Source organism: Opisthocomus hoazin, chromosome 13, assembly GCF_030867145.1.
Source record: "Opisthocomus hoazin isolate bOpiHoa1 chromosome 13, bOpiHoa1.hap1, whole genome shotgun sequence".
NCBI classification, from domain to species: domain Eukaryota; kingdom Metazoa; phylum Chordata; class Aves; order Opisthocomiformes; family Opisthocomidae; genus Opisthocomus; species Opisthocomus hoazin.
This window is the reverse complement of record NC_134426.1, coordinates 26,856,880-26,871,214: the sequence shown is the minus strand read 5'-3', so window position 1 is coordinate 26,871,214 and position 14,335 is coordinate 26,856,880. Positions and strand designations below refer to the sequence as shown.

Genomic DNA, 14,335 nt, shown 5'->3' with positions numbered 1-14,335 from the left:
TCACAGTTGCTTCTGCATTCTGTCACAGCAAACTACTGCTTCAGATGTTCATAGCCAGTGGCGTTGGGATGAGGTAGTTTGATTAAAGGCTGTATGTGCAAAGAAATCTTGAAGAGGTGTTGAAAGCTGTAGAGCATGAGCTGTATTGTTATGTGTGGACAGAAAAAATGTCTTCAGCGTGTTTTCGTACTCCTTTGATCTCTAGGTTGTTTCACCAGTCTTTTGTGGTCTTGAGATTAGAATTACCTAATGCTGCATGGTCCCATATGTAGAGTCCCCCCAGACTTCTATGGGAGAACTGAGATGTCTTTAAAAAATATGTAGATTTATTAATGAAGGAAGCTTCCAATGTACATATCCCTGATTTATTTACATACGAAGACAGGTGCCCTACAGGATCTTTCCTTAATTCAGATAACATTAAGAACAACAGTGGTTACAGACAAACTAAGCATTTGGGACACTTGTTCAGATGCTTGTCAGAGAAAAGAAATTCCACTGCAAAAACCAAGTAGAGTTGTGAGGTGATTGCCTATATAGTCTCAAATGCAGTCTTGCTTAGAGTACGTCATATTAGGTTGTGCTGAACTGTGCAGTAGATGTGGAGATGATAAGATGCAAAAGCAAGCAGGCTTTCTTTTGGAGGGGCCAGAAAATACCTGTTTCCAGAATACCTTGTTTATGCCTGCACAAAAATACTTGTAGTGGATTTGCTGCAACAGTCAGCTATAACTTTTTTTCCTTTTTTGCCCCTCAATTTGAAGAAGACATGTTCCAGGCTGTTAAATCGAGATGTACACATCAGAAAAATAGCTCGTGGTAGACCTCAGTGTCCGTAAGGTAAATATAATAATTGTGGAGAATTTCACATTGTCCTCTTCTCTTAGTTGTCCTCCTTGACATTCTGGAGGAGTCAAAGGAAATCAAAAGCAAATCAAACTACGTGAATACGCATGCTGAAGTATTATACCCCAAAGTGGATGTTCCGGTGTAAAAGGAGAGGTCCTTTAGATTTCTGTAGTTTACTCTTCCTCAAAGATAATTAGGTGAAAACAGCACACAAGCCCTGTACTGTCTTGGAAATCTCTGATAAGAAGTCTATCTCCCTCTAATCCCAGTATATCTGAGCCGTATGCAGCAAGCAGGTACTTAATTTTGACTTGAAGCTGAGCAGTCATTTTCCTTTCACTAACAAGTATTTGGAAATACTTCATGTTAGTATGTAGAATTGTTGAAAATATAGGGAGATAAAGTACATATTTAAAATAATTGTGGTTTCTGATATGTAACGCCTTATTGAGCTTTTCATTTGTTGCATTAATGTGTAACTTCTACTGAAGAAAAGAAAAAAGCTAAACCAAGGAACAAGTTATTAATGCAAAGAGTAATTCAAATAGCTCTGTATTAACCATAATCTCCATTCTTAACATCCAAAGTATGTTCCAGAATCTGGATGTGATTTAGTTGATAGAGAGAGGACATTATCTCTGGGCGGGCTGATCTCGTATTTGAGGATTGTAAAGTAGGTAGTGCTGATGGAGAAATCTGCATTTCCTTCACTGCAGTTGTCCAGCCTTTACTGGGTTAATGACAGAGTGCAAGGTCTGTGACACAGGTGTAGTGGAATTCCCTTCTGAAGATGAGGCTGCAGTTCCAGCATTTTGAACCTAGCATGAAGAAGAATTCCTATGCAAAAAGTGATCCCTTCTTGTGGCAGTGGAATTGTTGTGGCTAGGTGCTAAACCAGATGGGGAGACAATAGCTGAGAACTAATTTGGAAAATGAATTACTTTCAGGCTAAGCCAGTTTCTGCTTCCTGTTTGAGTTGAGAACAGAGAACCTGTTTGCCCTGGTATTACAAACACTTATGATTTCTTTAGAGCCCAATGCAAAGTTGATTTAAAAAACAAACAAACAAACAAACCCGCCTGAACTAACCAACCGAACAAACCCAACTTGTTGAAATAAAAGGGGGAAACCTGCTTTGTGTGACAACCGCTGGACCTACCAAAGGTTGAAGCAGTGCTCAGAGCATCTTAAGCTGGTCCTGGAGGGACCAGATGCTGTATTTTAAATAAGTAAATAAATAAATAAAAATCTTATCAACCTAAGGAGCCTTAGCCTTCTCAAGGGATTAAAGTGCTTTCATTCATTTAACCAGTTACAGCCTCGTCATGGTCTGCCAAATCTGATGCTTCTGGAGCTGAGCTCTAAAGCTGTGACTTGGGCTTCTGTCCATATGTTCACAAGAGGTTACAAACTAGATTTACAGGCGTGTGCTGGTAGGGCCTTTTTGCAAAGTTATTCTCTATGCATGAGTAATGTCTAATTTCTTCTTATGGTCTGTTCTACACTGCTCACTCTAAGTTATTTCTTACCACATTCATTAGTGATGTAATAGGCAACGACTGATAGGAGATTATTGTCAGATTTGTTTCCACCCGTGTAACCTATCTGCATTAAATGTGATGTAAGTCTGTCAACTGATTAAATTCCAGGACTCTTAAAAGGAATGAAGGGGGAAAGAAAGTTCACATGTAGAGAGAAGTTTCTCCCTTTAGAAATAATCCTGCATTGACCCTGAGGTATTGTTAAGTTTTCCATTTTCCAGTGTCTATAACATTCTGAATAGAAAATGTATTTCTGAATTTAGTCTGTTTAAAAATCTGTAATAGTCAATATTTTACTGTTAGAAAAACAAATATTCATTGGCATTGTTACAGTTAAAGCAATGCAAAAGTATCTTGCCACAGCGCATAGGAGGATAGAAAAGGAAGAAAAATTTGGAAGTTGAGAAGGTGTGTGTTGTGTGCTCTCCTGGCGCTGTCCCCTGCTGAGCCTCGTTTATTGTGACTGCAGGTGGATCTCCGTGTTTAACTGCTCCATCACACTTCTGCTTTATCCTTAAGCTGAGTTGACTGTAAGGTGTTTTGATGGCTTTGTCATGTTAAGTCAAGGATGAAAGTAATGCTTGTGTATGTATATTTAGAAGTATTTTGGATACTGTAATGTATAATGTAGGTTATTTTGTGAAGTGGTTGCTGTAGCATGAAATACATGTATGAGAATATAGCTGAAGGATAGCGGGTACCCAAAGGCTTTGTCTGTAACTCATGATCTTGGTGATTTTTCGCTGTGCAACCTGCTGCTTTATTTTAATGTTACATTTAAGCATTTTCCAGGACATACTGTTACCTATCTGCTCATAGATAAATAAGATGTTAAATTTACCTTACTGCAGCAAGGTGTGAGTTGTGTCTCACTATAAGTCATTTTGTTTTGGCAACTCCTTACTTAACTTAAAATTGCATGTGAGTCACTGGGATGTAGTGGCAGCAATAGGTGACTTCTCCACATGCTTTGTGAATAGTTGGCTCATGCAAGGCTGATTCTTTGTGTGTGTGTGTGGACTCCCTGTCTCCCTTCTGCTGCCCTTGCCTTGCCAAGGCGAGTGATATCCAGGAACATGTTGTCCCTGCTCATTTCAACACAGGATGAGCAGAAGAACAATTAATTTATTTACTTATTTTAGTCTTCGCCTTTGCTTTTTTTGTGGTGGCAAATTCACGTGTGGCTTTCATAGTATGGAATTGCCATTAGTTTTTTGTATGCTTCCTTTGTGAATGAATGAGCTGAACGAAAGAATTGAAGCTCAATAGCAAATCATTTTTAATTATTAAACTGCTTTCTTCTGGCAGTGAAAGGTTGTGTGATAGCCCTGTGTCTGTCTGAATGTCTTATTGCACATTATATCCTGTGCCCACTTTGACCTTGCTTTTGAACTTGCTAGTCAAGCGCAACCAGATTGGGTAGAAATGCAGAGGTTTCAAAGATAAGTTCTTACAAGGTTCATGGAAACGGGTAGCCTGATAGAAGGTAGAGAATCTAACCAGCAATTTTGGAAAAGCTGCAATTTGCCTTCAGAGATTTTTGTGCATCAGAGAATCCACATGATCAAGGTGGTGTCTAAATTCTGTACCCATCAATAGAAGTAGCTGTAGTCCCTCTTGCATTGTTAGATAGCCAAGTCACTCGACCGTGCTATCCAATGCCACAGGAAAATGGACATCATTAATCCTACTATTCACAGGGTTGCTGGTTGGAGAAATCTGAATTCAGGAGGCTGCCTTAAAGTTTAGTAGGTACTCCAGCACTCTTCCCCTCATGCCTTGATGAAGTGTCACATGCTATGTCGATATTTCTAAAAGGACATAGGAAATCTGAAGCTAGACTGCCTAATATAAAGAAAAAAAGACAGGCAAAAAAAGACACAGTACCCAGATGTTGACAAGCTAAAACATGGCAGTTTTGTCAAACACGTTTTACTTCCTTCTTTGAAACTATGGATTTAATGAAAAAACCTCAAAGATACTTTGTGTTGTGTGGTGGGACTTTTTTTTTTCTTTTGAATACTCTCTGACAATCTAACTTTAAAATTAGCGTTGGACTTCAGTGATACAAACCATTCCCACCACCTCCCCATCCCAAAAAAAGAGAAGCGGCTTGCTTGGTTCTGTTGTATGTGATCACTAGTGTGGTTTGTCTTTGAGCTAATCCAGGCTCTGGAAGTAATTGTAAATCATTCCTGAAGAGATCTCCAGACAGTCAGACAGGTAGAGAACAATATGCATGGAGCGGTCCAGGGGACTTCTCATTTCATCCCCAGCAGGCCAAGCTGCTGGTAGCATTTTGCATTTAATGGCAGAGTTTATAAGCCCAAGAGTGAAAGCTTAAGGCGTGTAACAGCCATGGGCAGCTGTCTGCTGGAGAGAGGAATGCCTGAAGAAGATCCAGGAGCTAGAGGTACCAAAGAGGCATTCATGGGTTGGTGTAGCAAAAGGACCGATGAAAATACGTGGTGCTCTCAGCAGTGCTGGTCGTACTTTTGGTCAGTATTTGAATGCTCTATGTAGTTATGTCCTTAGTTGTTTGAAAAGACCATTAGAAACATTGGCAAGAATTCAGAAAATATCTGCAAAATGACTCAAGCAAGAGAAAATATCTTGCAATAAAAGATTGGAAGACCTCAATCTGTTTAATTTACGAAGGGGAAAAATTGAGGTGGCTTGCTTCAACACGTGTGTTCCTGTGTGGTGAATGCTGGTTGCTGAAGAGCTCTATAATCTTCCACATAAAAGCATAATGAGAGCCAGTGGCTAGAAGCCATGGTCAAATTCGGTTTACTTCAAATTTAAATATGTTTCTAACAATGGAGTGATTAACTATGAAAATAGACTGTCAGTGGAAGCATGTTTTCTGATGGGTATCAGCACTGATCTAAAAACATCAACACCCACAGCTTAGCTCAGTGCAGTTACAGGGTTAATTACAGATGTAACTGGGTGAAATGTGAAGACCTGTTTCAGGAAAGCCAGAGGAGATGAGCTGGTGGTTCCCTCTGGCTTTGAATGGGTGAACCAATCAGTTTGATACAATTGCTTTTGACAGCTGGAAACAGTTCCTCTAAATTTTGAGAAACAAAAGAAGATTCTGGTTAGTAGATCCCGGGTTTTTCCAAGGTGTAGCGTCTTTGTCTGGATGTTTTTTGCTTTTTCAGGTGTTGCATATTCTGGGTGCTGTGGTTTGAATGGTTTTGAAAATGCTGGGTCTACGTGACACAGAAATATCCGAGCAGTGTTTTTCAAGGGTACCGCTAATCAGTGCTCAGGCAGAAGGGGAGACAGAGCAATTGTTGCTCACCTTTTAACTGTGCTCCACTGGCCCGAGTAAGTGATACTGTTATACTGACAACGTTTTGGACAGTGGATATCCTCTTTTCAGGGAGATCTGTATTTTTGCTGAACACTGTTTAAATAGCAGTCTTGCTTTTTAGACCATCTTGTTTTTTGTTCTTTTTTCCTGGATTACAGGGGATTTATTTGTTTTCTGCTACTACTTGTCTTTGGAAATGCAGCTCTGCAAGGTTTCTCACGAAGTTTGACGTGCTCATCCCAATGTGCTTTTAGCAGAAGTTTGTAACTGCTTCAGGATTGCAAACCCATTTTGCTACTTCACTTTACATCACAGCAAATTGATGTAAGCTTAGTTACAATTTGATAAATGGAATTTAATCACTTTTCTCATGTGTTTGACGGAACCCTAGTGAATCCCAAGCAGATTTCCTCACCCCACAATGACCAGTAGCCTAACCTAGATTCTCTACCATATTATTGCTTTGAGTTTTATAGCTTGGCTATGTTGAGTGTGATGACTGACTAAAAAAAGATCTGGCAGGTTTTTTTCTCTGCTCTATTATTTAGTGACCTGCCTTAGCATGAATGAAGGTCATGGAAAACTGTGTTCGTGGTAGTGATGCCCCAATTTTCCATATAACTTCTAGAAACTTTAAACACTTTTTCCCTGTTTCTTCTAGAAACTGGACTGTTTTTTGTTTTTAGTCCCTCATGCACTACTGGGAAATAGATCCACTGGCAAATGCAACTAGTTTTAAGGGGTGATGTTTTGGGGTTTTTTTTACAGTTCTTGCTATAATTGTTATAATTAAAAATTCTAATAATTTTTCTATAATTCTGTAATGTTATAATTCTGTAAGTACAGTTCTTTTTTCATATTGGTATACAGTTTAGTGTAATCGCATCTTAAACTTTTTTCCCCATTAGAGCACTAAGTGTAAGCCTGTATATGTACTGCAGCTTTCATGCATAGAAAAGCCTTTACCATACTGTGTTGTGCAGTAGCACCTCACATGGTACTACCAAGGGAATAAGTGATTATTTTCTTAAATGCTTGCAATGTAGTCATATGCAGAGTCATAGAATCGTTGAATGGTTTGAACTGGAAGGGACCAAAAGCTCCTCTGGTTCCAACCCCCTGCCATGGGCAGGGACCGCTTCCACCAGACCAGGGTGCTCCAAGCCCCGTCCAACCTGACCTTGAGCACTGCCAGGGAGGGGGCAGCCACAGCTTCTCTGGGCAACCTGGGCCAGGGCCTCACCACCCTCAGAGTAAATAATTTCTTGCTTATACCTCATCTAAATTTCCCCTCTTTCAGTCCACAACCGTTACCCCATGTCCTGTCTCTACAGGCCCTTGCCCAAGCCCCTCTCCAGCTCTCTCACAGCCCCTCCAGGCACTGGCAGGCTGCTCTAAGATCTCCCCAGAACCTTCTCTCCTCCAGGCTGAACAGCCCCAGCTCTCCCAGCCTTTCTTCACAGCAGAGGGGTTCCAGCCTTTGAATCATTTTTGTGGCCTCCTCTGTTCCTGCATGTCTTTCCTGTGCTGACAAGAAATGAAGAGTACTTAATTACAGCTGGAGATTGTTTGAGGCAGATGTCTGTGAATGATTGGAAGTTTTCAGTAGGTTCGGGCTTTTAGAGAGCAGTGGTGACCCTGTCTTTAGAACTACAGACTTTTCATTAAAACTGAGCAAAAATATGTATAAAGACCTTTGCTGATGCTGTGAGCACTTTACTGCTGCAGCGTACCCTGATTCCTGCTGTCGGCAAGGATACACATTTCAATATTTGCAGAAATATAGTAGCTGGTTATTCAAAGAAGCTTGACTAGGTTTGGAAAAAACAAAAATTCTTTGGCATTCTTCCTTGCATCTTGTTTTAAAATAACCCTGATACCATGGTAACAAGACTAGTTCCACTGCTGTTTCTCCTGGGGATCTCATGTTCTGCATCCCCGTGTGTTCTCGGGTACGAATTCCTCCATTTGCTCGCTCCCGCCGGGCCTGGGATTGCAGTCCTGTGCACGTCCGCCATGGTTGCTGTAGCAGGTCCAGTGGGCACTGGTCATTTCCAAAGCTTTTCTTCCAGATTGTGTCTCTCGGTTTGTGATTTGGATGCAATGACTTCAAAATAAATGCTACAGGTACTTTTTACCTAAATGTGGAAGATGAGCAGGGCCAAGGTATGAAACAAAAATAATATTCTGCATCCAAGTTTAATCTGTGTTATCCTGGAGCTAGCATTACTTATCTAGAGATACACTTGGAGTTGGAGGGAACAGACTGCGACAGTTTTTTCCGGTCTCTGGGAGTCTTTGCATGTCGTTATCCCTTTGCACTGCCGTGCTTCACATAGCTCTTACCTTGCTTGCTCCATTTACCTTCCTATGGAAAGGTTTTGTGTGTGTGTGTTGGTAATTGATTTACATTGTTTATTAAAAGCAAACAATAAAAACCCCAAATAAACCCTCCCACCCCTCCACAAAACTGCAATAAAATTTCCTGGCCTGGCTAAACAGGTCTGTGAGTGGAGCTGAGGAATCCTTCTGTGCAGCCACAGACCTGGCTGTTGTTTTTGAAGGGATGCTCCTTATCTAGGCTATTGTTCTAGCTTTCCTGTCCGATTTCTTTAATGGGCTTTCTACAGCCTCTTTTGATTTAACTCTGTTTATTCCAGCAGACAACAGCACAAAATGGAGTAGGGAGACAGTAGGCACAGAACTAACCAGTCTTTTCACTGAAAGGTGTCTTTTAAAGAAAAAAACCCCAAACCAACCAACAAAAAGAACCCCAAATTTGCTAGAAAAGGAATAAGGAGGAGGACAACCTGGAAGACCTAGTATAGACTGGTAGCACAGACACATGCATGTTTTTCTCTTGCACAGCTCAGTTAAATTTTATTTTGATGTTTGTACTTAACGTTAATGGACTTTATCCTCTAGAAAAAGTAGGTTATGTCTGAGAGTGAATAACATGTGTCAACGAGTAGTTCTTCCCAGGAAAGAATGTTAGCAGGCAAAGAATGTTACATATTCCATCTCCACCACTGTGCCATGGAGGAGATCTGGATTCCATGTGACTGATTTGGTCAGTTATGATTCTTTTTTTCCAAGACAGTACTCGTGCTTGTTTTTTGAGAGGGCAAGTTTGTCTGTTCTCTGCCAAGAACACCGAATACCAGTCGTTCTACTAGTTACTATATTAGGCTGAGTCATGATAACTGTAAACTTGTGTATTTTTATGCTACGAAGAGTAATAACACAGTGCCACTTAAAGCAAGATGCAAAAGTAATTTGCAGATTAAACATTTGAAGACTACTTCTAATGAGGGAGAAGGGGACCGCCACCTTAAATATGAATGAAAGGTGTCTGTCAGCTTTCTCATTTTAGTAATGTCAAAAAGGGTTAATTATTCTTCCCTGGGTTGCTGAGGTTTGTGTGGATTAGAATTTTTTTTTTCAGAGCTGTCAACTGTGCGAAGTTGGTGAGCCAGAAGCTGGAGCACAAATGTGTGTGGCAGCTACTGTGCACTGCCTTGGTACTTTGTGGACACTTAGTGCTTTCATGCAGATAATGTCCTCTGTTCCTGGAGTCTTTACAGGTGACCTCTTGTGTGAACACCTCCCAGGTGTATTAATAGGAGTTATCTTGTGTACTGTGATCATGCTTGTTGTTCTCTAGTTATCCTGGGAAGTTCCCCCCAAGAAATGGAATGTCTAATGTAAAAAGTGTATGAAATCCTAGCATACGTCTTAGTACACAAAAAGGAAAATTACAGTCTTTGCATTAGCAGGTTACATCCAGACTCTCTGACAAGCCTACAAAATATTCCTCATTGTGTAATATGTGCGGGAAAACACAAGTGGAAAAAAACCCAATGGCCCTGAAAATGTCTGTGTTGAATCCGTGGATCTCTTGAAGAGGTTTTTGTTAACGTTGGCTTGTTTTCGTAATGCTCGGTGCAGGCTGAACAGATTTTCACACAAATAGGGCACAACATATTGTCATTCTGACCTGCAAGAACCCTGCAGCTCTGGCTTGTGGCCCTTCTTGGCACGTGGCAGTCACACTGAACACCTTTTGCTTCTTCCTTAATTTAATTCTTCCCGCCCCTGGGGCTTATGAGAAACTGTATCTTGCAGACGTTGTAAGTAACTGGGATAGCTGTAAAGATTTAGTATTTACAGTTTGGAAATAACTGATTTCTAATCTTCCATTTAGGGGTGTTTTTTGTTTTGTTTTTTAAAAATAAAGAAAAGATCAAGAAAATTATTCTCCCCTCCTTGAGAATTCAGATGACGGTTTGCATCTACAAGCTTGCAAGGTGCTGTGCATCATACTTTGTATCAGTTCTTTTAAGTGCAGGAGGGTTGTACTGAGCTATTTCTCAGAACAAATATGATTTTTTTTTTCTCATTTAATTTCTTTTACTTTTGCTCTCAGAATAAGAAATAAGCAGTTCTTAGAAATCCTTATTGCTGTTAGAAATTGTTGTGAAAGTATAGTACAAATCTATTGCATTCAGTACACTGGTTATACCGAGTCTTGTTAAACGTATTTTTAATCTCATAGCCATATCAAGTCATCTCACAGAATTGTGGCCTTCAGTCATGACAACCTTCCTGAATACCAGATTGGACAGAAATAAATGCTAGGGATGTGAGATTTTTTTAAAAATTTATTTTAAATCTTTTTTTTTTTTAATTCTGTAAACGACTGTGAAGATCTGTTCAGCCTATTAAAAGAAAACTCACAGTCAAAAGAATATGCAGCTTGAGAGAAGAAGTGGTCACATCACTGATGTGCTTTGTGAACAGGATTATACTGAATGGTTTTTACACTCTGTTCAGCATTTTAATTTGGAAATGCAGTAAAGGCAGTTGTGTGTCTCATTGCTGTAGGTTGGTGGAACAAAAGCTGGAGTTGTGCGTTTCTTGGGAGAAACGGACTTCGCTAAAGGAGAATGGTGTGGAGTGGAACTGGATGAACCTCTGGGAAAGAATGATGGAGCCGTTGCTGGAACAAGGTTAGTCTGTCGTCAGATAGCAGCCGTTTTAAAGATTTCACATCTCTATATTCAGTTTTGGTTTTTTAATATCTTACATGAAACTTTATGTCAAGAGAAGTAGTTAGGCTGTAAACCTGATTGTCTGCTGATGGTGGCGGGGGATCGTTAGACACTGAATTGATTTTTATGACGCCTACACATCTCTGAAAGTCTGTGTCAACCCCACAATCATGGGATTAGTTGATCTTTCCTACTCCTGTGTGAATTTTATTCATAGAGTGATAACAGAAAACACAATTTCCTGCTTTTTGAGCATCTGCTTGGTTTCTCAGCTTGGCATGAATGCTTAGTTAAGAAAATATCTCTGGTTATCTAATAGCGGAACTTAAGGGAAATCTTCCAGCATCACAGGGACTGAGAGCTCCTATGCCAATTGGTTGCCTCATTGTAAAGACAGGGAACAGTATAGCTGCTTCCTCCAATAAATCACACTTACAAGGCATTAATTCACATCATAATTTAACTTTCTTTCTCATTTGATGTAATAAACAGTCCTTTAACTCATTAAAAAGAGGTTTTACAACGATTGTGCTGCCTTAACGTGGGGGATCGTAACTTAAAATTTTAAGTGGCTTTTGTATATATATAACCAAAGATATATTCTGTACAATCAAATATGCATACATCTGTAGGTATGTGTATAATAAAATATAAAACTACTTGATTTAATTAAAATCTGGTTTTATTTTTAACTCTCTGCTGAAACATTTGCTGTTGGCAGCTCAGAGGAATATGTCGAAGAGGAAAGCTGTGCGTGTTGAATTTTGAATGAAACTTTTAGGAAACAAAGAACTCTAGCTCAAGTGCATTCTATGTTGGATTACTGAAGTCTGCTGTTACCTTGCTGTTTCAGCCTCTCAAAGTCCCCTTTCCAAATCTACTCTTAAAAAAAATAAATTGCAATCTAATATAGATCAGGTTGTCACCAGCTGTTAACATGTTCTTTAATACTTTTAGACTATTGATCTTGAATTCTTTGTAAAGTCAGACCATACATTTGAAAAGACAGAAGTTAATTTAGTATTCTCATCTGTCTGCTTTGCTTTTTTAAAGGTATTTTCAGTGTCAGCCCAAATACGGTTTGTTTGCTCCAGTCCACAAAGTCACGAAGATTGGATTCCCATCAACCACACCAGCGAAAGCAAAGACAACCGTGCGAAAAGTGCTTGCGACTCCCACAGCCCTGAAACGTAGTCCAAGCGCATCTTCGCTGAGCTCCCTCAGTTCTGTGGCATCTTCAGTAAGCAGCAAGCCAAGCCGTACAGGACTAGTAAGCTTCTTTTTCTATTGCATGCTTTACGTTCCCAAGCAGGAATCCACGTGGCGCTTGCCTGTGGTCTACTTGCATAAATTGAGAATAGAATGGATCTTGGGGAGAGCACAATATACATTTAATTGTGCTCTCTTTTTCATTCAAAGCATGCATGAAGGAAGGAAATCTTAGCTAGCCCTGGAGAGGAGCTGAGTATTTGAATATTTACGCTTGCACAGCTAATTCAGGCTAACCGAGTTATTGCAGTAAGAAAGGGGCTTGTGATGCCAGCAAACTGAAAAGGCATCAGTGTGCTCTGACTGGAATCTCCATTCAGTTGTTCCTTTTCCTAGCACTACCTCTGTCATACGGGGTTTGTGTTTGAGGATCTGGTATGCACTAAAGCTTCCATAGATCGAACTTGGTTTATGAAGCAGGAAGCTTCAAATTGTCTAAAATGTAAAAGGTTTTCTTCTACTGTTAAAGAGACGAGTCAGCTGAGAAATACAGAAGTAGAGATTGTCAAGTCTTTGCTAACAAGAAGCCTCTTTCTTTTACATTTAATCCTCTGAATTCATAAAGGCTAAATGTTGCAAAGTGCAGTGGCTTGGGTGAATTCTAACACAGTACTAATTCCACCTAATACACTTACTGTGGCTTCTTTTAAAGTCACTCTGTTACAAGAACGTCCTAGTCTTGGGTTGCAGTAGTAAAACAGAAATCTTCTGGGAAAGCTGAACTTCTAAAAGTCTCTCTTTTAAGGCAATTAAAAGCATAGAAATAATTGGGTTGTTTTCCCCAGTCACCCTAGATTTTTACTTTTTTTTAAACCGAAGTACATGAGTACATCTGATTAGAAGGAGATCACTCTGACTGCCGCTGATCTGGACCCGGTTGGCTGGCATCTGTCCCGCTGCCCAGGAGGTGCAGAGCAGAGAGGCGACTTACCGTGCTTCCTCCACACTGAGGCAGACCAGGAGTGAGCAGAGGTCAGCCGTTGGTCAGGGCAGCAGGGTTAATACTTTATCACAGAAAGCATCAGGGATTTTTTATTTGGCACGGACAGAGGGACCTCATTACTTAACGCGTTCTGGGAGTTGCACTTCCAGCTGGTTTGAACTCGGTGTGCGAACACATGGTGCTGCCTCAGGTTCAGGGCAGGCTTCGCGAGCCGCTGGAGAGGCATTAACGTGGACCTCTACATTTTGTTTGGTATGCTATGATTCTCTAAGCAGCAGGAGAGTACAGTTACGCATTGTCAGTGTCTACAATATATTTGCTGATTTTGCCTCTGTGTTGTGCCCCAGGGCTTCTGCATGTTTTGGGCCATAAAATATAAAGTTTCTGTAATCCATTGTTTCTGGAATTAAAATTCCAGCTTTCTTCCAACTCTTTTTCTCAGGCAATATGAGCATATGGTTACCATCCAAGTTAAAAGGACTGTCAAAATAATTGTGACGCTTTTTCTTTAAAAGTTAAGCTGCTGAAGGAACAGGATTTCCTGAAATCAGTTCTGACACAGCAGGCTTTCCTTGCTCCAATTTCTAAGAAAATTATAACTTATCTGGAAATTGCTGGGCTCCTACATAGTCTTCTCAATTATTCAGGGCTGTTGCTGTTTTCTTCTTCCTGTGTAAGAAAAGCAGCTGTCAAAGTAGATGAACTAATCATTTAAGAGGACTGCCTGTTGCAATTTGTATTTATTGCCAAGTCTGAAGAAAGTTGATGTTTCTCTGAAATCTTTTGGAATCAGGAATTAAGTCAAGTTTGATTTGAAGAGCTAGAATTGTTAAAAAGCAATACACTCTGGAATGAGGTATCTTCTAAAAACTGAGAGGATCTGAAACAACTAATCAAAGTCGAAGATGGTTTATTCTTTCTCGTACCTTTGGAGTCACTAGATACACCATTTGCAGTGGGTTGTAGATGTGTCGTTCAAGGCTGTGAGTAGAGAAATAGAGAAATTGTGTAGCAATCACGGTAACAGAAGGGGAAGTGTGTTTTTTTGATGACAGGAGAATGTGTCTCTCAGTTGGAGGTGTTGTCCAGTGCCAGCGTTTCAGGCTGTGTATGACAACTATTCTTCAACATTCTGATCTCCGAAAGGATCATGGAAGAAACATGCTCCTGTCCTTGGGCAATACTGTTAGACAGAGCTAAAGGTTAACCTAACAGAAGAGTGAGCCTTTGTGTATTGGTTTTTGTTTTAAGTAAGGCTTTAACTAAGATATCATTCTCGTTTAATACTTAGACAAATTTCTGGGCTGTTAAGCATGAAATCAGTTTTTATAACCTGTATCAGATATTTCTGTTTCAGTTT

The 14,335-nt window shown here is 40.1% G+C and overlaps 1 protein-coding gene across 4 annotated transcripts in view; it reads left to right on the top strand.

Moving 5' to 3' along the window:
• CLIP1 (CAP-Gly domain containing linker protein 1) overlaps window positions 1-14,335 on the top strand; it is a 73,521-nt gene that overhangs the window by 17,442 nt on the left and 41,744 nt on the right. For all 4 annotated transcript variants that reach the window (XM_075435064.1, XM_075435063.1, XM_075435062.1 and 1 more), the window contains exons 4-5: window positions 10,597-10,721; window positions 11,817-12,033. In XM_075435064.1, coding sequence (XP_075291179.1) covers window positions 10,597-10,721; window positions 11,817-12,033 — 342 coding nt within the window. The remainder of the gene's footprint in view (window positions 1-10,596; window positions 10,722-11,816; window positions 12,034-14,335) is intronic.